The sequence below is a fragment of the Lathyrus oleraceus genome, chromosome 2, assembly GCF_024323335.1.
Source record: "Lathyrus oleraceus cultivar Zhongwan6 chromosome 2, CAAS_Psat_ZW6_1.0, whole genome shotgun sequence".
NCBI lineage: Eukaryota > Viridiplantae > Streptophyta > Magnoliopsida > Fabales > Fabaceae > Lathyrus > Lathyrus oleraceus.
The window spans coordinates 457,160,036-457,187,823 of record NC_066580.1 but is presented as its reverse complement, the minus strand read 5'-3'; the positions used below and the strand labels follow the sequence as shown (position 1 = coordinate 457,187,823).

Below are 27,788 nucleotides of genomic sequence, written 5' to 3'. Positions count from 1 at the left end.
TTTCACCAGAGGCGTGCATTTTTGGTGTCCAATACGCGTATCATAAGACCCATACGCGTATTGGCAGATTCATTTTCAAAAAAAAATTTCTTTTTGTTTTCATTTCTTTGATTTTCTAAAAAAAAAAACTGACTCGGCAAAAATAAAATGACACTAACAATCAAACCTCCCTTGGGTTGCCTCCCAAGCAGCGCTTCGTTTAACGTTGCATGGCTCGACGGGACACCTCATACTCAGATGAGTTTAACCGTTTCAATCGGTCCCCCTTCACCGGGATTGTATGGTTTCAACCTCTGACCATTGACTTTGAAGGTGTCGCCATTCTTCTCATTTTTAAGCTCTATTGCTCCACAAGGAAGTACTTTGTTAATGACGAACGGTCCTGACCATCTTGACCTCAATTTCCCTTGGAACAGCTTCAACCTGGAATTAAATAACAGTACAAGTTGTCCCTCCCGAAATTCCCTCTTCTGTATCTTTTGATCATGCCATTTTTTTGTTTGTTCTTTGTAAATTTTGGCATTTTCATAGGCTTGATTCCTGAATTCTTCCAACTCATGAAGTTGAAGAATTCGGGATTCATCAGCTTTAAAAAGATCACAGTTTAGGAATTTGGAGGCCCAGAAAGCTCTGTGCTCGAGTTCGAGTGGTAAATGACAAGCCTTACCGTAAACTAATTGATAGGGGGACATACCTATTGGTGTTTTAAATGCAGTCTTGTATGCCCACAATGCATCATCCAGCTTTACTGACCAATCTTTCCGAGAAGCACTTACCGTCTTTTCTAAGATTTGCTTTATTTGACGGTTGGATACTTCCACTTGCCCACTCGTCTGGGGGTGATATGGTGTGGCCATCTTATGTTTGACATTATACTTCTTCAACAGATTCTCCAAGAGTTTATTTATAAAATGCGTACCTTGGTCACTAATTAAAGCCCGTGGTACCCCAAACCTAGAGAAGATGTTATGCCTCAAGAACTTCACCACCACTTTAGCATCATTTGTTGGTAATGCCACAGCTTCTACCCATTTTGACACATAATCGACCGCAACCAATATGTAATTCTTACCAGATGATGGCGGAAAGGGTCCCATAAAATCAATTCCCCAAACATCAAACAGCTCCACTTCTAGCATGGAGTTTTGCGGCATCTGATTCCGTTTTGTAATGTTACCCATTCGTTGGCACCTATCACATTCTCAGACTATAGAATTTGCATCCTTGAATAGTGACGGCCAATACAAACCTGATTGGAGGACTTTTGCTGCAGTTCTATCTCCACTGAAATGTCCACCATACTCTGAATTATGACAAGCTTTCAGAATATCGGCTTGCTCTCTTTCTGGAACACATCTTTTGATCAAACCATCCACTCCCTTTTTGTAGAGAAATGGATCATCCCATAGGTATAACCTGCAATCATAAAGAAACTTTTTCTTTTGGTGAGAATTAAAGTCATCAGGTATAACCCCACCTACCACATAGTTCTCATAGTCAGCAAACCATGGTATCTCCTGAACAACAAGTATTTTCTCATCAACGAATGTGTCCCGAATAGGATGATCCTCCTCAGTTTCTTTGATTGGGGACATGCGAGATAAGTGATCCGCGACCGTGTTCTCGCACCCCTTTTTGTCTTTGATTTCCAAATCAAACTCCTGAAGGAGGAGGATCCATCTCAAAAGTCTCGGCTTTGATTCCTGCTTAGCAAACAAATACTTTAAAGCAGCATGATCAGTATACACAATGACTTTTGAACCAAGCAAATATGATCTAAATTTGTCAAAAGCATAAACCACGGCCAACAACTCCTTTTCGGTAGTTGCATAATTCATTTGGGTCGGGTTAAGGACATGACTAGCATAATAAATCACATGCAATAATTTGTCCTTTCTCTGTCCTAGGACAGCCCCCACAGCAAGGTCACTTGCATCACACATTATTTCGAAAGGCAAGGACCAATCGGGGGCGATTACAACAGGTGCACTGATCAACTTACTCTTTAAAGTTTCGAAAGCTACCATGCAGTTTTTATCAAAATTAAATTGCTTGTCTTTGACTAGCAAATCAGTCAACGGTTTTGCGACTTTTGAGAAGTCTCTGATAAACCTGCGATAAAAACCTGCATGACCCAAAAAACTCCTTATCCCTTTTTCATTCACAGGAGGTGGGAGGTTAGCTATCACCTCCACTTTGGCTTTATCCACTTCAATTCCTTTGTGGGAAATTTTGTGTCCTAGCACAATTCCTTCCTGCACCATGAAATGACATTTCTCCCAATTGAGAATAAGGTTAGTTTCCTGACATCTTTGCAAAACAAGAGACAAGTTAGCTAAACAATTATCAAAAGAAGAACCAAACACAGAGAAATCATCCATAAACACCTCCATATACTTCTCAAGCATGTCGGAGAATATAGATGTCATACATCTCTGAAAAGTAGCTGGGGCATTGCACAGCCCAAATGGCATCCGTCTGTAAGCGAAAATACCATAAGGACATGTAAATGCAGTTTTTTCCTGATCTTCCGGGGCTACAGCAATTTGGTTGTACCCCGAATATCCATCCAGAAAGCAATAATACTCATGACCTGCAAGTCTTTCTAACATTTGATCAATAAACGGGAGAGGAAAATGGTCCTTTCTTGTTGCCGTGTTCAGTCTTCTGTAATCGATGCATACTCGCCACCCTGTCACTGTGCGAGTTGGGATCAGTTCATTCTTTTCATTTAAAATTACTGTGGTTCCTCCTTTCTTGGGTACCACATGCACTGGACTCACCCACGAGCTGTCAGAAATGGGGTAAATCATTCCCGAATCTAACAACTTTACAACCTCTTTCCTTACCACTTCTTTCATTGCTGGGTTTAACCTCCTTTGTGGTTGCACTACTGGTTTCTGATTATCCTCCATCAGTATCTTATGCATGCATACTGTGGGGCTAATACCGTTTAAATCCTCAATAGTCCACCCAATAGCACTTTTATGCTTCTTTAGTACCTGTATCAACTTTTCCTCATCTATGGCATTTAGCTCAGAACTGATAATAGCAGGATAATTTGTTCCAGATCCTAGAAAGACATATTTAAGATTTACAGGCAATTGTTTTAATTCAAAATTTATACCTGGTTTACTTACCTTTTCATTTTCTAATTCTGGTGAAGATCTCAGATCCTCCCACCGACGTGGTTTGGATTTCATCCAAAGAGGTTGTGTATCCAGCATGGCAAGCACTTCTTTTTCTTTTTCCTCATCATTCTCTTCAATCTCTCTGACCGACAGACTAAGAACTCGTTCCAATGGTAATTCAGGAAACTTTCTTTGCATTGTGCTAGTTACCATTTGATCAATTACTTCAACAGAGTGGTTTGTACACATCTCCTCTTTATGTTTCATAGTTTCCCGGACATCAATTCTGAGCTCTTCATCATATACCTTTAGGGTCAAGGTACCTCCCTCAATGTCTATCATGCATCTACCTGTTTCTAAGAAAGGTCTTCCCAGAATCAGAGGTATCTCTTCATCTTCTGGCATTTCCAAAATTACAAAATCAACAGGAAAAACAAATTTATCAACTTTGACCAGAACATCCTCAACTACCCCAAAAGGTCTCTTCACTGAGTGGTCAGCAAATTGAAGTGTCATTCTGGTATCCTGAACATTTCCAATTCCCAGCTTCCTGTAAATAGACAAAGGCATAAGGCTAACACTAGCCCCCAAATCAATCAGCGCCCTTTTAAAAGACCTATCTCCAATGGTACACGGGATGGTCACAGAACCTCTATCTGGCTTCTTTACTGGAATCTTCATACCCTGCAAAATAGCACTACAAGTTTCAGTTAATATAACAGGGTCAGTGTCAGTGGTGCGCTTCTTGGAGATGATGTCTTTCATGAACTTCGCATAGATAGGCATCTGCTCGAGTGCCTCAGAGAATGGAATATTGATTTCTAGTTTCCTGAACAACTCCATGAATTTCTGAAAAATTTTCTCATCTTGCTTCTTCTTTTTGTTTCTTTGTGGGAAAGGAAGCTTAATGATGGGTTTTGGTTCAGGTAGCTTTTCTTGCACCACCGGCAGTGTCACACTTTCTTCCTCAGTTGGTGTCTTGTTTTCTAAAATTTCCAGGTCCACTTCAAGCAATTGATCTTCTTCTTCATCCTTCTTCTTAAGATCTTCAACAGATTTCCCGCTTCTTGTTGTTACCGCACTCACATTATTGTGCTCCCTCGGATTTGTCACTGTTGCACTAGGTAATGCACCTGGTATTTGGGAATTTGTTATCTGTTGTGCTATCTGACCCAATTGAATCTCCAGATTTTTAATGGATGCATTGGTGCTTTTCTGATTATTCCTGGTTTCCTCCTGAAATTGCATATTATGAGTAGCCATCTTCTCTATAGCAATCTCCCAATCAGCTTTCTTTGGAACTTGTTGCTGATAAGGTTGCTGTTGGTACGGTGGTTGTTGTTGTGGAGGTCCTTGGTTCTGAATATTACCTTGCTGATCTTTCCAAGAGAAATTAGGATGATTTTTCCACCCCGGATTATAAGTATTTGAGTAGGGATTATTCCGCCTCAAGTAATTTATAGCTTGCACTTGTTCTGCGGTTGCAACACAATGCATGGTAAAGTGTGGTCCACTACAAATCTCACAAATCATGGTCGGAACCGGTTGCACTTGAGCAACAGTCTGGGTACCTAAATTCATAGCTTTCAATCTTCTTTCAACCTCAACAGCAACCTGGTCCTCCATTTTCACTACCTGATTTGCTAATTTCAAGTCAATTTTTCCCTCTGGCTGATTCACAGTACGGTCATATAATTCCAAATGCTCATTTGCTGCAATAGCTTCGATGATCTTTTTGATACCGGTTGCTGTTGAAAAATTAGATGAGCCACCAGCAGCTGTATCAATGAGTTGCTTAGTTTTCATTTTCAGCCCGTTTACAAAATTTTGCATTTGTTCAGTTTCATCCAGATTATGTGTAGGACATGCAACTAAACATCTCTTGAATCTTTTGTATGCATCTCCAAGTGTCTCTCCGTCTTTCTGTTTGAAATTCACAATGTCATACCTCTTACGGATATACACAGAAGCAGGAAAATACTCATTCAAGAATGTTGTTTCCATTTGTTGCCAAGTAGTAATGCTTCCTGCGGGTAGTGAATAGAACCATTCCTCAGCGTCCTCAGATAATGTGAAAGGGAACATGACCAATCTCTTTGCCTCTTCAGAATGCCCATCAATTTTCAATGATGTAGTCATAGTCAGAAACCTCTGCAGATGCTTGTTTGCATCCTCATTGATCTTTCCTGCAAAAGGTTTGCTTTCTAACTGGCGGATAGTTGAGGGATGTAATTGGAAGTGAGCAACATTAACAGGTTGGTTAACAATGGTCAACCGCACTGCTGGGTTATTCTGTCTGCCATAATCACCTAAAAGTCTTTCCGCTGGAGGTGGGTCTGCAGCCATGTTTTCAGTGTCTGGATGTGAATTTGTGTCTGACTCAGATTTTTCGGAGTGAACAGAAACTGGTGTGGCAGGTGTGACCGGTTCTTCGGTGTCAGAGTTGGCCAGTTTCTTTCTTCTAGCTTCTCTGAGCTTTTTGCGCAATGTTCTCTCTGGTTCTGCGTCAAAATGAAAATCAGCTGAGGCCTTACCTCGCATACACAGATTAGACAGAAGTTAGTTATAATAATAATAAAAATACAATTAATAATAAATAAAATTTTAGATGCAGAGCAACAAAATTCTAATTGAAAATAAATTAATAAACTCTACTATCTTTGGCAGTCCCCGGCAACGGCGCCAAAAACTTGATGGGAAAATAGCAAGTGTACTATTTTTCTCACTGTAGTAATAAAAGGGAATTTCCCCGTTTGTCGATCTCAAGGACTACTTGACGATACAGAGTTTATAGATTGTTTCAATTAGACAAAAGCCTTTGGTTTTTGTGTGGTAAGTAATTATACTACCAATTTCAATTAAAGAAGACAAGTAAAAAGGTTGAACGAGATACAAATGAGAGAAGATTGCTAGGGTTCGGTGAATGAATCTTCCTGTAACAGATATAATTTATGAAGACTTAGACAATATTCCTGTCAAATTAATTCCGGTCCTCAAGGGTATCTATTCCTAAGTCCTTATGTAACCTAATTACTATGTCCATAAACAATTAGGTTCATACTCAAGCATTCACATATCAAGAATTACCGGTCAGATAGAAAATCCCTAGTCCTAGGTTATTTTTACTATCCAAAGTTCTTATCCAGGTCAATGAATAATCGTTGTCCAGCTTACACTATTCATATTAATCATCATTCGTTGGTCCGACGAATAAAGCATAAAGAACGGCAATAAGAACAAATTAATGGAAAAGAAGAAATAAGCAATACATTCATAAACATCAAATCTGTCACATTCAGAATCAGGGTCACCCCCCTAGCAATGGGGGGTTTAGCTACTCATAATAAAAGTAAAAACAAAGAATGATATTGTTGTCATTACAGAATTTCGTGAGGAATCAATCTTCAATAGTCGGAAAACTCTTGAACATATGAATCCTTTGATATTCGTTGAGTCTCCAGCTCTCAAAACGCGTCTTTTCTCTCCAAAAAATGTCCAACCCCCGGAAAATCGTGGTCTGGCCTCTTAATAGCTCTTCAGTTGGATTTTTCCTGATTTTGTGCTCCATACGCGTATTGAGCTGTCCCATACGCGTATTGGCTGGTCTCAAACGCGTACTACACGTAACACAGCCTCTGATACGCGTATTGCCCAGTCTGGTACGCGTATTGCCCAGACTGGTACGTGTAACACCCCGATAAAATAAGATAATTATTTAAATTGAGTTAATAATATATTTATTAATTTAATTAAATAATTGGAATTATTATTATTATTATTATTATTATTGGAATAATAATTATTGGAATATTATTGGGATTATTATTATTGGATTATTTTTATTGTTATTATGGGAATAAAAGTAGAAATCAGTAAAAAGGTTCCATTTGGTAAAAAGAGTTATTTTCACGTGAAAAGGGAAAAGAGGCAGAAAAGGGAAAAAGGGCAAAGAGCCAGAGGACGAAGGTTGAAGGAAGGAAAAGCTTGGAGCTCAGAGATTGCCGGATTTACTCAGGTAAGGGGGGTTTATCATCGATTAATGGGTATTATGGGATAATATGTGATGGGTAGTGAGAAACCATTGATTTGCCTCTGATTGAATGATGTATGATGAATTTGTGAACTTTTGGGATGAACGAAATTGGGATTAAAATTGAAGAAATTCGTAGGAATTAGAGGTAGAAAGGTTAGAAATTTGTGAAATCGAAAGTGTATGATTCGGGTTAGACGAGATGAATGAATTGTGTGTAAAATTTGGACTGTGGAAGGTTGAATTGGATAGATCTCGTAGCAGGAGAAGCCATTGCAGATCTGGAAATTCTGGTTTCTGGTCATACGCGTATGGCACTAGGCAATACGCGTATGATATGGCTGGTACGCGTATGGATGAGGCCTTACGCGTATGAGTGAAAAAGATGATGTTTTGAACGTGAAATTGTCTCTGTTAGTACGCGTATGAGAATGTAGTACGCGTAGCATACGCGTATGGGCGTGGGCAATACGCGTATGGACTTGGTCAGGAATGGGCAATACGCGTATGGGCATAGGCAATACGCGTATGGGCAGACTTGTGGTTTTTCTGAACTATGGTTGTGCAGTTTGGTTGTTTAGGCTGAGTGATGTAACTTAGCTGATGTATGACGTAGTAGGGATCATTTTCCCGTTGTTTTGAGTAGTATAGGTATTAGTAGAGTGTGCTAATACTGTGTTTGATTATGCGGCATGATATGATATGCTTTTGTGATAAAATGTGTTGATGATGTGTGATGGTATGCATGATGCTGTGAATGTATCAGTTATGTATGCATTTGTGAATAGACTGTTTTATGGCTTAGAGTGTGAGCATATGTCTATTCTTGAGTTGTTGTTGTTGTTGCATTGCTAGGTGATTAGCATGCATATTGTGGCCTTTATGGTGGTAGCTAATTCCCATGGTGAGGAATTAGTGAGTAAATCATTTTGATTGTTGTTGATGTTGCATGCTAGGTGATTAGCGTGCATAGCATGGCCCATTTGGGGTGGTAGCTAATTCCCATGGTGAGGAATTAGTGAGTGAGTCACTATGTCTCAAATGAGTGGGACTAGTGAGCTTGGTAGCCGTGCCTGGATTTGGACGGTGAGGTTGAACCATATGTTCACAAATAGTCGGTACCGCATGCATGGAGTCTCATTGCATAATATATGTATGGCGTATAATATGAATGGATGTATTCCAATATTATACGTGTTGTTTGTGTTGGTGTTGAGTATTATGTTGAGTTGATGTGCTGTTACTGAATACATGTTTGGATTAGGGTGATGAAGTGTGTTAAATTACTTAACATGACATGATATTTTATAATACTTATTATATTGATTGAGGAACTCACCCTTACAACTGTTTTTCAGGTAACGAGCAGTGATTGAGTAGGAGCTAGTACTTGGAGTCTAGAGTAGTTCATTAGGGGGTCATGCTCTGATAGATGTAACATCGGGAAGGGATGTTTTGAATGTTTTACTGTTGACTATGAACCATTTTACATGTAATGTGTTACATGTTTTGATTGATTTGAATTATATCCGTTGCGATTTATGCGAATGTTTATTTGATTAAATAAAGAGCATGACTGTTATTTTGGAACATGGTGTGAAGTGTTTATGTGACACCCATAACTGCATAATTACTCTGATGTTGTATTTTGATATTTAATTTAAATTATTGGGGTATTTTAGAAGGGTGTTACAGTACGCGTATTGCCCAGACTGGTACGCGTATCACCAGAAGCTGGTCTTTTGGCTGAATTTTCCATCCCTCTGGTCATTTGCGTATGCTACGCGTACTGGGAAGGTCCATACGCGTATCATGTAAGGCCATACGCGTATGGACAGCAGGTTCTCCAAAAATTGGCTTTTTCTTCCGTTTTCTTGCTCGGGCTCGATTTCGCATCTTACATTTGATTTCCTGAGCTTCCAAACTAGCTTTTTACCTGCTAACATACCAAAAAGTGTAAAATATCCTCAAGAAACTCATAAGTAACAACACACTTAATATTATAGAATTGAGCTTCTATCTAACTAAAAATACTTCAATTTACACAGTTTACCTGACTTATTTACGGTTAAATAGTGGACTGTCTAGCATAAATGGTGACTGATCAGGGTGTTCATTGAGTCGTAAGTGTTGTGTCACTCTAAGCTTTTAAGCGTGAGTGCTGTGTATCTTGATTAAAGTTGTTAAGCACAATCAAGAGTTGTTTGAAGTGTGACTTCAAAATTGTCTTTAATATTGATTAAAGGTAGTAATCACTGAGGTGATTGAGGGGGAGTGAGTAGGAACTCTGATCTTAGTGTAAGATTGAAATTGCATTGGGTAGGGATTAAGTGAAGAGTTGTAAACGAGTGAGTTTAGCTTTGAATTAATACTACTAATAGTGGATTTCCTCCCTGGCTTGGTAGCCCCCAGACGTAGGTCATGTTGGACTGAACTGGGTAAACAATTACTTGTGTTATTTACTGCACTTACTTTTAAGTTCTGCATAATTCTTGTCTGTGTAGAATTGGATGTCATAACAACCCGTGTGACATTGAAAGTCTGATAACTAGAATTTCAATATCCCAACTTCAATTTTCCTTCACTCACAAGTTCTCTCAAGTAGTGAAATCTCATCTCTATATGCTTATTTCTCCCATGTGCAATGAGATTCTTGGCAAGGTTTATAGAGGAAACGTTGTCTATCATCAATGTCACAACTTCATTCTCTTCGCTGCACAACTCCTTCATCAAATTCATCAACCATACATCTTGACATACACCCAAAGACACTGCAATATACGCTACCTCACAAGAAGAGAGCGCCACAACAGATTCCTTCTTAGAACACCAAGAGATTGGTGGTTTCCTCCATACATAAAGATGTATCCAACAATGTACTTTATATTATATTTATCTCCACGCCATTTTGAGTTGGTATAACCGAGTAATTTACAGCTTCTTCCTTTGTCAATTGCAGGAAACATAATTCCACATCCAATCGAACATTTCATGTATCTCAGAACTCTCTTGACTGTTGTCAAGTGTGGTGCCTTTGCCTTCTCCATAAATCCGCTCACTATTCCCCGCTATATTCCAAGTGCGGTCTCATATTGCATAAGTACCACAATGATCCAATAAGCCTATTGTCCTTAGCTAGATTAACCTCTTTCCAATCTTTATTCTTTGAAAGCTGCAACCTTGGTTCTGCAGGGGTAATGCCCATATTACAGTGCTCAATTTCAATGTTATTTAATATCTTAAGTGCATACTTCATTTGATGCATGAGGAGGAGTTTTTTGGACTTGTGAAACTCAACGCCAAGAAAATATGTCATGAGATCAAGGTCAATCATCTCAAACTCCTTCATTAGATCAGTATTGAATTCAGTAATATAACCTTCATTGTTGTGTGTAATCAGTAAATCATTGACATGAAGACATAGGATAATTACTCATTTACTTGTATCTTTCTTTAGATACACACCATATCCAGATACACGTTAATCAAATCCTATCTTCTTTAGAAACCCATCAATTTTCTTGTTCCAAGCTCTTGATGCTTGTTTCAGCCCATACAACGCCTTTCTCAATTTATAGAACTTTGATTCCTAGTTTTTCATAACAAAACCAGGTGGTTGTGCCACGTACACCTCCTCCTATAATGGACCACTCAAAAACTCATATTTGATATCCATTAGGTAGATTAACCATTTCTTGTTATTTGCAATTCCAGCAACTCGCCTAATAATTTATGTTATTCCTTTTGGATTGGCTGTATTTTGAAAAACAACAACATGGAAAAGTATTCAAAGTGTTCAAGATTAATCTAACTTGCTTAAGATGTATGTGTTGGTGTAAGCCCTAGAGGCCAATACTTTTGGTACTTGTATCGAATTATTTATTAATAATAAAATGATTTTTCTTTATTATGTTTGTTTAATAAAGTCCCTAGAATAGTTAGTCTGTTTAATGTATCAAGTGTGACTTAATCATGAGATCCCATTAAACATAAGGACACTATTCTTAAAGTATCTGTAGTCGAGCTTTGTTGTAAAGTGGGATAACATTAAAACATTAAGACTACTATGTATATAGACTGATGATCACATCTCATGGATCATGGATAAGGAGTTATCAAGTCTTAAACATAAGTATGAATATTAAGAGTAATATTTATACTGGATTGACCCGCAATGAGAATACTATATAGGATGTTATGCAAAGTGTCATAAGTTATTCTCATGGTGATAATAGTGTATACCACCATTTGACCTTAAACCACTATGTACCCTAGATGTAGAGTCGAGTGCCTTATTGTTGATCAAACATTGTCCGTAATTGGATGACCATAAAGATAATTGATGGGTACTCCACGAAGCATGTTGAGGGACATGAGTGACCTAGATGGAATTTGCCCATCCTGCGTAATAGGATAAATGTCTACGGGCCCAATATTGAACTGGACAAGGATGACACGGTTTATGCCTTGTGTTCAATATAGACATAAGGGCAAAAGGGTAATTATACACATACGTATTATCACAAAAGGATTTGTCAGATCACATGACATTTTCGTGTCTTGGGTAGCAGTGATATGTTGCTAGATACCGCTCACTATTTATTATGTTAAATATGTGATTTAATATAATTGCTAATGTCGCGAAAACCTACAGGGTTACACACAAAAGGACGGATTGATGAGAGATAGAGTAACTAAGGAACACCGTAAGGTACGGTGCACTTAAGTGAATTGTAGAACACCGTAAGGTACAATGTACTTAAGTAGAATACGAAATATGGTAAGGTACCACACACTTAAGTGATTTTGGCATATCATAAGATATGGGCCACATACACTTAAGTGGGCTTTTTAGCTTGCAGCCCAGACAAGTGGTTCTATAAATAGAACCCTTGTGCAGAAGCATTTGTTCAGTTGCAATTTCGTTTCTCTGTCTCTCTCTCTCTCACTCAAAACCTTCATTCGTAGCAACTAACACTGAGATTGAAGGAATTCGTTCGTGTGGACTGAGTAGAGGCGTTGTCATCATTCAACGTTCGTGATTGCTCCGTAGACCTGCATCAAAGGTTTCAATCACGACAAGAGGTAACGATTCTATCACTGATAATGCCCATTTGTAAGGATCACTAAAGGAGACTTTTTTTTAAAATTCTGCTGCATTTTGGATCGCTCTTCTTCTTCAGTATGGAGGTGCAGAAGGGACACATGCTGAACGCGATGTCACAACATGTTGGCACGACATTTGAGCCTTGTGCAACAGGTCATTGCTGCTGCATTTTGGAAGACTTCGAGTTAAAGATTGGATTTGTTGTTTTTTGCAAGGAGGGTAAAAGCCCAAAAACATAAAATAACAAATTAACCAATACCGCTAGAGTCCCTTAGAAACACATTATACATGAAAGCATGACAATCAAAGAACTTGAGAATTCCTCAAACATGGAGCTTCAAGTTATACTTTTCCAAGGTATCAATGCTTTTGTTGGTTTCCTTATAAATCTTCACAACTTTGACCTCCAAAAGAGATGTCATGATAGTCTTGATTTTGTAGACTATGTCCATGTCCTTCAAATTGATATTCTTTCCTCAGATTACATTAGTCGCTTCTTGATTATCCACTTGGACTTCAACCCGATTAAAACCTTTGGAGAGAGCTAGCCTTAAACCTTCGAACACACCCCCAAAGTTCAGCTGGAAGCACAATACACTTGCCAACCCTTTTAGAGAAACCTCCCAACCAGATACCCTCAATGTTCCTAGCCAAACCTCCACAACCAGCTTCATTATTTTTGGCAACTGCTCCATTAGTGTTAATGTAAATCCAATCCTGATCAGGTTTATGTGAATCTTCAACAATAATATTTGTACCTCTATTGACTACCTTCTTCTGCATAAGCATGATATGATTGTAATATCTTACTGCTTCCTTTATGTTCTCCACCAAATTATATGGAGCAACATAATCTGGAGTATAATTTTGTTGATTCCTCCAATATCAGAGTTGATGGCATGTGGTGGACCATAAAGATTGCCAATTATCATTTCCCATGATTTCCTCTTCAAATCAGCTTCATCTAGTTAGAAAGAATAACTTCGAAGAACAACTTTATGTCATGTGCTACCAAAAACTAAAGCCATACAGGTTTAGCATATCGACAATCTCTCATAACATAAAGAATTGTCTCTTCCTCTCCAACAAAATCCTTACAATAAGCATCCCTAAGGTTGAGAAGACTAAAATATGATTAGGTGATTTTTTGGCAGTTGAATGAAGATTGATTCAGATTTAAATTTGAACTTAAATTGTAACAAATCATATCTTGTTGGAGAGATTTATGGAGCAGATAATATCCAACAAATTCTGCATTAATTATGGACAAAATTAAAGCTAATATCCAAGGAGAAAAGTCCAAAGTTATTATGTTATATAAGGAGTTCAACCCTACATTTGAAAGCAAACATTCACATTGAATATTTTAGAGTGTTGGGGTTTACAAGAGTCCTTGTTATTTTATGTACACCACAATATGTTTCAGTAACTTGATATAGTTGTAGGTTTGTTTAGTTGAGTTGTAAATTCAACATTATTATGTACACCTCTATGTTTCAGTAACTTGGCATAAAAGGTTTGTCTAGTTGAGTTGTTATATTCGGCATTGACAATTGGGTGGATCACCAATCACTAGGGTTTAGTGATTGAGAGAAAGTGAGAGGGATTATCATATTTAGGGGGAGTCCTAAATAGAAATTCATTGGGTAGTGTTAGGAAGAGGCATTGAAAAACACAGTGTTTTTTGTTTCTTGTAAGAGTAATTGTACTAAGTTACTAATAGTGAATTTCCTTTCTTGGGTTGGAAGCTAACACTTCAGACGTAAGTGTTGTTTGCATCGTACTGAGTTACCAATTGTTGTATTCTTTATTGCTTTTAATGTTCCATCATCTTGTACAATTGAATCTGTGTTATTTATGGTGATTCTGGTTCAACTTGTCGAACTAGTTGTCTAGGACGTCGTGTTCGACATCTGACCCATGAGGAACATAATTTCAATTAGCATCAGAGTAGACACCCTAGCCTGTTAGGTGAGCTCCAGGAAAGATAAATTCTGCTCAAATGGAGAAAATTAAAGATGGAAGATCAGTCAAAAAACCACATGTCTTATATGGAACCAATTATGATTATTGGAAGGCTATGATGGTAGACTTTCTCAAATCCATGGGCAACAAAGCATCGAAAGATGTGATAAAAGGATGGAAACATTCAATGGTCACTTCTGAAGATGGAACTACTAGCTTAAAACCAGAAGCTAAATGGATTGATGTCGAAGATGAGGAAGTTCTTGGAAACTCCAAGGCTTTGAATGATATCTTCAATGGTGTGGACAAGAACATGTTCAGGTTGATCAACACATGTTCAATAGCTAAAGAAGCATGAGATATTTACAAAACTACATATGAAGGCGCCTCAAAAGTTTGCATGTCAAGGTTGTAACTCCTTATAACTAAGTTTGAGAATTTGAGGATGAATGAAAATGATTATATCTGTGAATTCCACATTATATCTGTGAGCTCGGAATTGTCAGAAAAGCTCTGAGAAATATTTTGTCTTTGCCAATCGATTGACACCTTAACCCATTTGATTGGGTTAGTTTAAAAATGTGCCCTAAGAGATTAGGAAAAGATCTTAATGATGGAAAACGAATACGTATCTTTCCTTTCCTTTTTGAGCTTGTTAATCGATTAACTTAGGCATACCAATTTATTGTTGCATGATGTTAATCGATTGACACATCAACTATGACCATAAAATTTTTCCTTTTTTATGCCAACCTCTAGCCTATAAATAAATGTCATTTCTTACGTATTTTCACATTTAGAAAACATGATTTCATTTTCTCACTTCTCACACTCTCTCTAAAAATTCTTTTTGTTTACTTTCTCTCATTAAAAGTTTAGTCATAGTGGTTTTGAGAAAGTCACCTTGCGAGTGAAGAAGTTGTAATTCTGGAAGGCGGTTTTTGTAAGTTCCCTAAGGAAGTTTTATTTACCTCGGTTGAACAATTCATCCATTTAGGGATTATTTGCTTGGGTTTGAAGCTAAAACCGTAAAAAGCTTTAGTTTGGGGATTGTGTGATCAAGTCTTGGTTTAGGTTTGAAAGTTCAACCCATTCAAAAGCTTTCAAAGGTTAGAGATAATCTCGGTGGTCAAATCTCATAGGTTCTTGGTTATCCCGGTATAAAACCAATTTCGATTAAAGTTCATCCCAATGTTAAAAGCTTGTTTCGTTTCGAGATTAACTCGTGATAAAATATTTGCTTTAAACTTGAAGGCTAACCGCTTCAAGTTTCTTGTAGAAAGGAGACTAACCGATTGGATCCATCATTTGGAAGGAAGACTCATTCCTTCTCTCCTTGTTTGTTGTTTGGTTGGAAGTTAGACACAAAATTTATTTTACTTGTATAAGGGGGTTCGAGAGTTCAATCTACTAAAATCTCTTAAGTTTATTGGATACTCTCAAGAAAAATTCTTGGGGAGAGGGTTATGTCTTTTTCTTTTGATCGAGCCTCTATAACTTTTAATGTTCTTTTCTCTCCCTTAAGTTTTACTTTCCGCATTTTACTTTTTGAATTCTATTTTTCCACTGCTTAATCCTATAAATTTTTAAAAATATTTTTAAACTTTAATTTTAATCCTAAATTTTTTTCAAACTCACATGTCTATATGCCACCAAACCAAACACCCTTAAGTGACTCATATTTGGTTGGAATCTTGACCATGATTTTTCAGGTGTAATATTTTTCAGCTTCTTTGTTGGACACCTATTCAACAAATGTGTGGTTGTGTATACCGTTTCTCCCCATAATTCTTTTGGCAAGTGCTATCCTTCTAACATGCTTCATACCGTGTTCATAATTGATTGATTCTTTCTCTCGGCAACTCCATTTTATTGAGGTGTATAAGGTGGCACTACCTCATGTACAATGTCCTCTTAATCACAAAATTTCCCAAAATCATTTGAGATATATTCACTTCCACCATTTGTTTTTAAAGTTTTGATTTTGTGATCACTTTGTCTTTCTACCATGGACTTGAACTTATTTAACACTTCAAACACCTCATCTTTTCTTTTGATCAAATAAGTGATAAAGTACCTATTGCCTTCGATTGAGTCTACTTGCATAGGTCCATAAATATCGAAATAAACCACCTCAAGATGACATTTGGTTCTGCATCCTACATCTTTTATAAAACTTCCTTTGTGTTTCTTGGTTTGCACACACTCTTCACATACTTCAGTTGGCATTTTGATCAATGGTAGCCCTGTAACCATGTTGTTTTTATACATATCATTGAGATCTTTGAAATTCATATGCTCAAGCCTATTGTGCCAAGTCCATTCTTCCCCACTAGCATCTGTTGCAAGACACATATTCTCCATTACTTTCAATTAAACCATGCAAGTTCTATTTTGGCCATAGGGGCCTTTAGGATCAATCTCCCATTTTAATCCATAACTTTCAGCACTTTGTTTCCCATATGAATATTGTAATTCCTTTCAATTAATTGACCAATATTCAAAAGATTACACTTGATTCCAAGAATATACAACACATATTTAATCTACAAATTCTTATCATTCTTTCTTTTGATTGATACATCACCAATAACCACTGCTAGTGTGTTATCATTCGTGAATTTCACCTTATTCTTCATGGCTTAGTTGATCTTTGCAAACCAATCCTTCCTTCCCGTCATGTGATTTGAGCATCCGGAGTTAAGGTACCATTGATTGCTGCATTTTGCATCTTCTCTCATAGTCACCATCATATTTTCCACTAGTGGTAACCGGTTACTACAGGCTGGTAATCGGTTACGACTCCTCTCTGCCACATCTAGTAATCACTTACACCTCTGTGGTAACTGATTACTGATGCACCATGTGTTATTTTATGCTTCACTGATCACCACCAACAATGTGTTCTCATCATTATTCCCTTGCCTTGCAAACTTTGCTTCAACTTCTTATGAATCTTTCTTGTTGGCATTACATTCACTAGCAAAATGTCCAAACTTTCTTTCTTCAACCTCTTCCTATATTGTTACCACCTTTGTAATTACTTGATCCACCTCCTCTGTTGTAGTTGCTTTCACCCTTTTGGAATGTTGAATTGAAGGAATTTTGGGAGTCACTTCCACCATTGTTCTGATAGTTTCCTCTACCTATATTCATGGACAACTTTCCCTTCACCTTCTCGTCTCTTCCAACGAAACGGGCATGCATAGAAATCTCAGCCTTTTCCTTATCAACATTCCTCTCCTTCATTCTCTGCTCACGAGCCTCAAGAGAACTTTGCAATTCTTCTTTGCTCATTATTGAAAGATCCTTGTATTCTTCAATTGCTACTACCATGCTATCGAATATTGACGTCAAATATCTCAAGATTTTACCAACCACATACTTCTCAGTGATTATCTCTCCACAAGGCTTCATTTGGTTCATCGATCATGTGATTCTTGTTGTGAATTCAATAATAGTTTTCTTTTCTTCCATCTAAATCAATTCCAGCTGCCTCTTGTAAGTTTGTAACCTCATCACATTTTCCTTATCAGCTTCTGCATAAATTTCCCCCAGAATTTCCCAAGCTTCATGCGAGTGTGTGCAATCGCCAACCTTCTCAAAGTTATCAGCATCAATACATACAAAGCTTTGAAGTTTTTCGTCTTCTCTTCCTTTTGTGAAATCCTTTGTGCAACAGTTGCACCTTCTACAAGTGGATTAACACCATTCTTGATCACTTCAAGAACATCTTGACAAACAAACAACACCTTCATCTGTTTGTATCACTTATCAGAATTCTTCACATCGAGAGATTTGCAGGGATTCGTTCATTGGAGATGGAAAGCATTTTCGCACACTTTGTGTTTGATAAAAGAACCAGACTCTTGATGTCAAATGTTAAAGCAAATCAATCACAAGTTAACACCATTAAATAGTGTGGAGATAGTGAGAGAATGAAAGAGTTAAAGAGAATATGGTAGAATAATGCTCTACTTTCATTGAGAATTCAATGAGGTATTTATACAACATTACACAACAATACAACTAACCTACTTAATAGAAAAAACAAACTTTTCGATGCAGTAACCGATTACACACTGCTGGTAACCAATTATGAAAAACCTATTGCCCCGAGTGTTGGCCGATTACAGACTTGTGATAACCGGTTACAAAGACCCATTGTCAGATGTGATAATCAATTACAACCTCGAAGTTACCAGTTACGTCTACTTGAATTACCAATTTTCTCAATAATAAAATGAGCCAAGCTCATCACCCATTTAGACCCTTATTTTTTACAAGCCGGATCAAGGTTTTCAACCTATCACTTTTATTTTGCTCACCCATATTATTTTTTGTCGGATTTTGATACACGCGGTCCTAAACTAGATAGATATGAGAAAACTTTACTTTATACCCCTACATTTATCCATGTACCCCTACATTTTATGAAAAGTACCAATTTTATCCTTATATATTTTTAACTAATTTATTATTTTATTTTTAAATATTTTTTAAATTTTATTTTGCGTACCGGAAGAGTTTGGAAAAGAGTTCCGGTAGTATTTTTCAAGTATTTTTTAATTTTTTTTGTATGTACCGGAAGACTTTGCAAAAAAGTTCTGGTATACAAAAATTGACTACCGGAACTTTTTTATAAAGTCTTCCGGTATACCAAAAAAATTTTAAAAAATGCTTGAAAAATGAGCATCAGAACTCTTTTTGCAAAGTCTTCCGGTACACAAAAAAATATTTAAAAAATGTTTGAAAAATGACTACCGAAACTCTTTTGCAAAGTCTTCCGTTACACAAAAATTGACTACCGAAACTCTTTTGCAAAGTCTTTCGATATAAAAAAAATACTTGAAAAAATGACTACCTTAACTCTTTTGTAAAGTCTTCCGATACACACAATTTTTTTTTTAAAAAAATTAAAAAAATGAATAATAAATTAATTAAAAGTATATAAAGATAAAATTGATATTTTTATAAAATGTTAGAATAAGGGAAAACTTTTTAGATATGACTTTTTGTCATTGTTATGCTTTAGCGGTGACAAGCCCCCCTAAACCCACTTCATTGTTATGCCCCCTTTACCCCCTAACTATTCTAAATATTTTGTTAAACTAAGAAGTATTTCACACCACAATAACTACCATGTACTTAGCAGCAACCACAATCGTAAGCATCACAACAACCAGATGCGCAATCGCAACATCAATTTAAATTCATCTCATACTTTTAATATTTTAAACCAAATCAAAACTTTATTCTTAAAAAGTCTAACTCATCTTAGGACACTTTCATCCAACATGATATACTAAGAAATACGAGAAAACACAAAACAACAATAAATAATTAATTACCTCCTGTCGGATAGTCATGAAGCATAGATCAGGAGAAGGCATGATAGCTGCAACAAATACAGCAACTGCAATTTTCTTTGGAAATAATTCCATAGCCATAGATATACAAATCCCACCAAAGCTATGACCCACAAGGATTACCCTCTCCTCTTCTGGCAATGACCTTACAAATTCAACCAACGGTTCATAATAATCTTCAATGGAATCCAGTTCATGCACTTGTTTTGGATGAATACCAGAAGCAGCCATGTCTAATGCTGTGACTTTATGTCCAGAAGATTTCAATAGAGCAACAACCTTGTACCAACACCATGCTCCGTGGCATGCTCCATGAACCAACACAAAATGTCTCTTATCCATCTTTCTTTCCTAGTTTCTTGTTCTATGTCACTTCTTTATAAAAACAACTTAGGAGAAACCAAAAAAACCGACTAGAACCGAGAGCTACCCAAAGTCAAGCTTATGCTGCCAAGCGACATATGGCTATCCACCTATTACCCCACGTGCTTAAGGAAATTGAATATGCATTTAATTCCGTAACTTCATCAATAGTAAAAGAAGAAAAAACTGAGTTAATTAGAAGGCAAAAATAAGACACGTTATTGAAAAAGAAAAAAGGTAGAGAGAGAAATATTGTTACAGCTACCAAATCCTTATCTTGCTAAAAGGACTACTACCAAACTCAATTTTGCTATATATAAAATTAACATCAAAAACATATCCAAAATGTCTAAAGCAAATATGGACCAAAAACAACAGAAGCATTTTGTTCTTGTTCATGGTGCTTGCATAGGTGGCTGGTGTTGGTACAAACTAAAACCACAATTAGAATCTCTTGGTCACAAAGTCACAGCACTTGACCTTGCAGCTTGTGGCATCAAGACAGAAAAAATAGAAGATGTTGATACTTTTGAGGACTATTCTAAGCCTTTGCTAGAGTTGTTAGCCTCACTTGATCCAAAGGAAAAAGTGATTCTTGTGGGACATAGCTTTGGTGGAATGAGTATAGCTCTTGCAATGGAAAAATTCCCAGAAAAAATTGCAGTTGGAATTTTCATAGCAGCTTTTATTCCTGATACCAACCACAAACCATCCTATGTCCTACAACAGGTGAGAATTTCATATAGTAATTTTGTGCATTTTTAATAAAATATATTTCCAATCCTTAGTTCTATTCTAACGTGCATTTTTTATGCTATGTATGGATAGTATATTGAGAGATATCCAATTACAGGATGGTTAGACTCTGAGCTTCCATTTCATGGAAACAAAACACTGTTGCTTCTTGGATCCAAATTTTTGTCCGCAAATTTCTTTCAACTATGTTCCAAAGAGGTATATTTTTAGCAACTAGTCTTGTAAAGATTCTTCCCAATAAGTTTAACTAGATACAACTCATGTTAATGATTATTGCTTACAATCTTGTTTGGTTGTTGAAACTTTGTAGGATTTGGAATTGGTTAATAATTTAAGAAGAACAGGATCACTCTTTGTTGAAGAATTGTCTGAGGCAGAGAATTTCTCAAAAAAAGGATATGAATCTGTTCCTCGTGTTTATGTTGTTGCCAATGAGGACTTAGCAATTCCTGTGGAATTTCAACAATGGATGATACAAAATGCTGGAGTTGATGTTGTGAATGTGATCAATGGAGCTGATCATATGGCTATGCTTTCCAAACCTCAAGAACTTTATTTATCTCTTATTGATGTTTCTGATAAGCATGCTTAATTGAAATATTATTAAAGAGGCACTTTCTTTTAAGCATATATGTAATGTTAATTGAATAATATTCTCCTTAAGAACTGCTGGAAAATAAATTATTTTGGTTTAAATATGATGTTAGTCCTGCAAATATACTATTCTAATCCTTGTATTTTTTTTAAATTTATTTTTTTGTTTTTATTTAATATATCATCTTTTGCTTTTGATTCTTTCAATTTTGTTTAATTTTTGTATAAACTTCTTTCATGTTAGAATCGGTCTCTATAATTAATATTTATTTTAGTATTAATTTTGAAAAACTAAAATCAAATATTCAATATTTTAAAAAGAAAAATTTCGATATGAATCAATTTTATAAAAATCAAAATTGAACAACAAGAATCTAGAAAAATTGTAATTTATTAGAAGGAAAAAAAATTACAATATCAATATCATTCATTTTGTTTTTAGTTAGCATACCAAATGTCTCTTCATAAATAATAACTAATGGCTCTTTTTCTATGCAATTAAGTAAGATGAGAAAAAATTTAGGTAATGAAGTTTTAATTTAATTTAGAATGTAAAAGTGAATGACTAGTTATTGATTCCTAGAGTATACATATGTTAGTCAAATAGTCAAATTTTTTAGGGATAAATAAGGTCTCATAATAGATCTTTTGTAGTTAATCCTTAATTAAATATATCTTTATTTGTTTTATTACGATTAAATTATTGCTAATTAATATAGAATCTTCAAAATTTTAAGATGAATTTTTGTTTGGGTAATAATGTGGTTCTTATTAATTTGATTTTAAATTTCATCTTTATATTCTAATGCTTCTTTTTGAAGATGCTGGTTTAAGTTCGAAGAAGATAATTACAATTAGGAGGTTTGACGAGGGATGAGCGCAATGGCCTTTTGACCTATTTTTGGGATCACCCTTATCTAGATCTTGTTTCCTCCCGTCTCTAGTTTATGAGATTTTTTTATATCTCGATGCAGTGGGACTAAATGATAAAGAGTGAAGGTGAGAAAAATAGACAAGAGGGGAGGGGGGGGGGGGGGGGGTGAATTGTGTATGACTAAAATATCTTTTTTCACTTCTGATTCTGGAACATCGGAATCTGAACCACGTCCAGAGTCTGATACTAGAGTAAGTATCAGTAGTGAGAAGTTTTACTTTCTTTTCTTCAACTCTGTTTTAGAATCTAAGGTTTCACGCTTATATTCTGATACAAGTAAGAGGCTGAATCAAAATTGAGTTTGAATTTAGAGTTTGTTTGCACAGAGGAATATAAATGCAGAAATAAATAAATATACACACAATATATCATGGTTTCTCTCAATCCGAGAGTAGTCTAGTCCCCTTGCAGCACAAGAGCTTTTAACTATAATCAGACTGATTACAATTGCTTAAGCCAGCAACTCAAGACGTCTTGCTCAATCGCACCTGATCGAGACTTCCTGCTCAATCACCCCTAATCGATACTTCCTTGCCTAAACTCTTCGTTCAAGACTTCCTTGTCTTAAGCTGATGTTAAGGACTTCCTACTTTACCCGCAAGCATGAGACTTCAATGCTCAAGCACCCAACTCGAGACTTTCTTTCCTAAACACCTGTTTAGGACTTTCCACCTTAAGCTCAAGTTAAGGAGTTTTGCTCAATCACATAGAAAGAGACTTCTTTGCCTGATTAATCAGATTAGGACTTTGATGCTCAAGCACCAAACAAGAGACTTGTTTGTTCAATCTAATCAGAAATAAACTTACTATGAGAACAACGACTACAGTCTTCAGATTCTCTTAACCATAAGAGTCTGGTACAACCTTGTGTTCATGTGAGTGCTTCTTGGATAAGCAGATACACAAAGGTTACACTCTTGAGCAAAATGTGAGTGGTTTGCTCTTGAGTGTGGAATAATTAAGTGGTCACTCTTCTTCTTTCCTTGCACATGTTTTCTCTTGTTGTGCTTTTCTGTTCTAATGATCTTCCTTGATGATTTTAGCTATGCTCTCACACACTTAACCCTTGTGGTTATGTTTTCTATTTAATGTGTGTTTCATAGATCTGTGTTTTCTGATTAAAACATACTCTCTCTCTCTCATACACATACACACAACGAATACAGTAAACTGGTGTCACATCTTGTCAACACAGTCATGTATTCTTCAACTCACATTCATCTTAGCCAGAACATCCTTAGTTGAATGTTTTCAATCTTCTTATATAAATAGCTCTGAGAATAAATTCGTTGAAGATTGAAACTACCAAAGGTAAAAGTAGTCGTTGAAGGTCTTTAGCCGTTGTACCATAGAGTGAGTCAAGACTCGGGTAGCATAAAGATGCTAGGAGAAGTAGAGTAGAGTTTAGAGCAGTTGGAGAGATAAGATCCTGACAACATATCTTTATGTTGATTAGACATAAAGTATTGTACCATTGTCACATGATCTTCTATGGATAACTTCATACTTGAAATCTTCATGTAGACGTTTGTTGAATCTTGTTCAAAGTTTCTGCTATCCTTATATTTAACTTCTTGATTCAAAGGTTTTTTATAGAATTAGTTAACGCTTGATTAGAAGTTGAAGTATGTCTTCAGAACCTGGTTGGAGTGAGACTTCAGTGTCTAGAGTTCACATGTTCTGAGCTTGTCTTCATCAGAATCTTGATCAGAACTAGTCTGGATAAATACTTGTAGGGTTGATGACTTGATATAGACAAATTCCTTTGAAGAAGATCCTTCAGAAGTGTTGATTAAACACGTCCAGAAGTTGTAGGGTCATTCCTTGTGGCAGTGACTACTTGCTTCAAAAGATTCTAGTCTTCAGAGCTTGCTGATCTTTGGATTCCATGATAAGCTCAGGTTTATCATCTAGAAGACTTGAATAGACTCATCAGAGTCTGGAAGCTTGGTTATGATACTTCAGATTCATAACATACTTCCCTCCTTTAAGGATTCTTCTTTGTGATTTAACTTGATTAATAACAAGGTTAATGTCTTTTGATTCTGCACACTAGAATAACCATTAGTAAACCATGTTGTTCTTTAAATACTTTGTTATCATCAAAATCTTTTAGGAGCTTCAACAATCTTGTTCTAACAATCTCCTCCTTTTTGGTGATGACAAAAAAATGTATTTAAGAATAATGGTTGATGATTTAATAAAACTGAGACAAAATAAAACAATTTAAAAGCAGACTTTGAAAGAAGTTGATACCAAAAACAATTAAAAACGAATTTGATACCAAAAAAAATGAAATGTTAAAAAAAATTCAGAAAGAGAAAGCGATTTTAAAAACAAGTTTAAGAATCTGAAAGAGAAAACATAACCAAAAATTAACACATTTTTCATAAGAGACACTTTTAAAAATAGATAAAAGTTCTTTTGAAGAGTCTAGAAGAAATTCTTTTACTTCTTATGGTAAATCACTATCGTTTCAGTTTTCAAGGAGTAATTATGATTCAATATGGCATGCATAATTAGTGTTTTGCCTATAGATTTTCACAGATCATAAACTTAAACCTACAAGGTATTTGATCTTTAGAAATTTTGTTATAAATGCACATGTTCAGGCCAGAACACAAATCCATATTCACTCAAACATACATTTGTTTTAATATGAACCTAACTTCTAACTAATCTTTTGCTTCTATTGTTTCATAGGTGTCTCAAGTCTCTGATGCAACTTCAGATCAGAAAGTCAGACCCTTTGAAGGTATTCTTTTTAATCTTTCTTAGACATTGAAGCCATGGTAGAAGATTATAAGAATAAGTCCAAGAGAAGATACCAAAAAGTGTTTCATTTTAATCCAGATGATGAAGAGGAACTGGATTTAGATTGGAGAAAACATTTCTATGATTGTAGACTTAGGAATGATTAGGATTAATGTTATAAACATATTTTTATAATCATTCCTTTAGTTCAATGAAGTTCTTTTCCCCTTTAATCATTGCATACCATCCTTTCAATCATAATTAATTCCTTTATTGCAAACTGATTTAAGAAGTTAAGAATCAGAAAAGAAAACAAAAGACAACACTATTAACTTGATATTTCCTTTTTCATTTGATTCATTTGATACATATATTTAACCATAGAAATTGGTTTGGTTATACAATCAAAGGCTAAGAATACATCAAATTTACCTAAGAATTTGAACATATAATTCTTAAGCAAAAAAGAAAAAAAAATACAATAACAAATTACCAAGAAAACTTCCATCCTATAAATAAATGTACTCTTTTTTATTCAATGGCTTACACGAAGCATTGGATCTCCAGAGATACAATTTATTAACAAAATTGGAAAAGCAAAGGCATAAGAGATGAAAGAACATAGAAAAACTAAGGCAAGATCTGAAAGCTACCAAAGTTAGGGAGGAGGAAGAAGGAGTTGGACTGTTCTTATAAAACAACATGATCTTCACCAACAACTTTTTAGCCCTAGGTTCAGTGAAACTTCATCCATACTTACAATTGTTCCTTGTAGGGAGAGGAGTTCACTTATAACTCGTTTTGAAGGAATGAAGAATAACTTTTTCTCAAGGAGAGGCAATATCATCTTCAGGAGGTTGAAGATTACTTGATGAAGTTTCGCTTTTAAGAATGAGCAAAAGAGAAGAAGAAGATCATAGTCAGAGACTCCCAATTATTCATGAAGAGCTAGTCTTTCATTTATGCTCTTCAGTTGGTTTCTCATGCCAAGGTTTGAGCTAGAGGTCATCTTAGGTTAGGACATAGGCGAGAGAAGGAGCTTTTTGAAAAAACCAGATCAAGGTTTCACAACTGTGTCAACCAGGTTTGAGGGACAGGTTATAAAACCACAATGAGAAACTTAAACTGAGAAAGATCAATTTAAATAGAAAAAAAGACTTAACTAAGAGAGATAAAATACTTACAACTGGTAGATTTTGAATAGAAAAAACATATAATATCTTTTGGAAAACCAACAAGTAAGATAAACAAGTACAAAGAAAAATTAAGACATGCCAAGGGAGAGAGACCACAGAGAATTCAAGGAGTAAAGCATTGTAACTCTACAAATTCGGCCTAAATAGCTTCGCATCTTAGCATAGCAATTTTCAGACACATGGATTTTTATAAAAATTATAAATAATCCTTATTCCTTTTCTGAGTCTTAGATCCTGATGCTCTCCAGAGGCTACATATCATCAGAGTATGTTCAAGACTTTTGATGAAGCTACTTCTGATTAACATTAGTCTTTGATACTCCAAACTTAGAGTCAAGCTTTTTAAAATGAGATCATAAACCCTTTATTAGATAAGAATTGAGTCTTTAAAAGAAAAAGGGTAAAAACAAGAAAAACAACTCATTAAAGCGTTTACTTGAATAACAACACTTTTCTGATCAAAATTTTTAAGCTCACAAAACTTGGTTATGAACAAAGAATACGAACAAGGATACAAAAAAAATCCATTTGTTTTGAAAATTCTTATACAAACAGATTATTTAGGATATTTATGCATCAAGGATATAGATGCATAGACTAAATTAAATAATATCTATGTCATAAAAGATGTGTAAATAAAAATAAAGAGAAGAGATATACCTTGGATGTTTCTTTTGAACATCTTTTGGTTCCAACAATGTTCTTACTGATGTGAATCAGTCTTAAACATACTTGTTGTTGAACCTGGCCCTCGCTCAACATAGTCTTGGATAAGTATTAGTGACCATATTACTTTAATTCAACTTTTCTCTAGACTTCACCTATCCCTCCTCTTTCAGAGTTTGAATAAGAAACTATGATTTCCTCTTGAAGATAATAGGACAGGTGAACTAACTCAAGCATATCAGCAAACATAATTTGACTTTGGTACCCATAATCTAGTGGATCCTTTTGTGTTTGTCACTCTAGGCCTTTTCTCAATGAGTGGCATTTCCATAGAGTAATGTCTAGCATTAATCCAAACTTTCTTCTTAAAGAAATTATGTCATGGATAAGCTTTGACATTAGTTTTTGATCATTTCATAAGTATGGAGCCAGAAGTATTGGATGCTGAATTCCCTTGAATTATTGACTTTTGGATCATGGTGTCTGGTTTCATCAAAACCACTAACTTTGAGATCTCAAGTTCTAACTTCTGCAGAACTTTTGACCTTGAGGTCTCTGGTTCTATCAAAACCGTTGACTTATTTTTTATTGATTCTAATGGGTTCATAACTTTGATCCCTTCAGTATTAGATACCAATAAGTCAAAAGCATGACTTGAAGAAGATGGTTCTGAAGGGTTCTTTCATGTCAAGGTTCTGAAAAACCACACAACTCATGAAAGTCCATGCCATCTCTTTTGCTCTTGCTGACTCCATAGATCATGAGTGCAAGCAGAGTCTTGTTGAGATCAAATGTTAAGAAATTTTGTAGAGCTATATCATGCTCAGGCAACAAATAGATTTCTTTCCAATGTCTTAACTATTCCTTTATAAGATTTCAATTCTTCTTCTAAGAAACTCAAGTTATTTCTTAACAACCTTCAC

General features: G+C 35.8%; 2 protein-coding genes across 2 annotated transcripts; one reads left to right on the top strand and one right to left on the bottom strand.

The window, feature by feature from the left end:
• Window positions 1–6,973: 6,973 nt before the first annotated feature.
• On the bottom strand, window positions 6,974–19,944 carry LOC127123710 (methyl jasmonate esterase 1). Its single transcript, XM_051053912.1, has 2 exons — window positions 19,585–19,944; window positions 6,974–9,097 (listed from the first exon to the last, which is right to left on the bottom strand). The coding sequence occupies exons 1-2, from the start codon at window positions 19,942–19,944 to the stop codon at window positions 9,086–9,088; spliced, it is 372 nt and encodes a 123-aa protein (XP_050909869.1). The 3' UTR covers window positions 6,974–9,085.
• A 270-nt stretch (window positions 19,945–20,214) lies between these two features.
• LOC127120337 (polyneuridine-aldehyde esterase) lies at window positions 20,215–21,417 on the top strand. Its single transcript, XM_051050747.1, has 3 exons — window positions 20,215–20,694; window positions 20,794–20,919; window positions 21,032–21,417. Exons 1-3 carry the CDS (start codon window positions 20,311–20,313, stop codon window positions 21,311–21,313), a joined length of 792 nt encoding a protein of 263 aa, XP_050906704.1. The 5' UTR covers window positions 20,215–20,310; the 3' UTR covers window positions 21,314–21,417.
• Window positions 21,418–27,788: the final 6,371 nt, after the last annotated feature.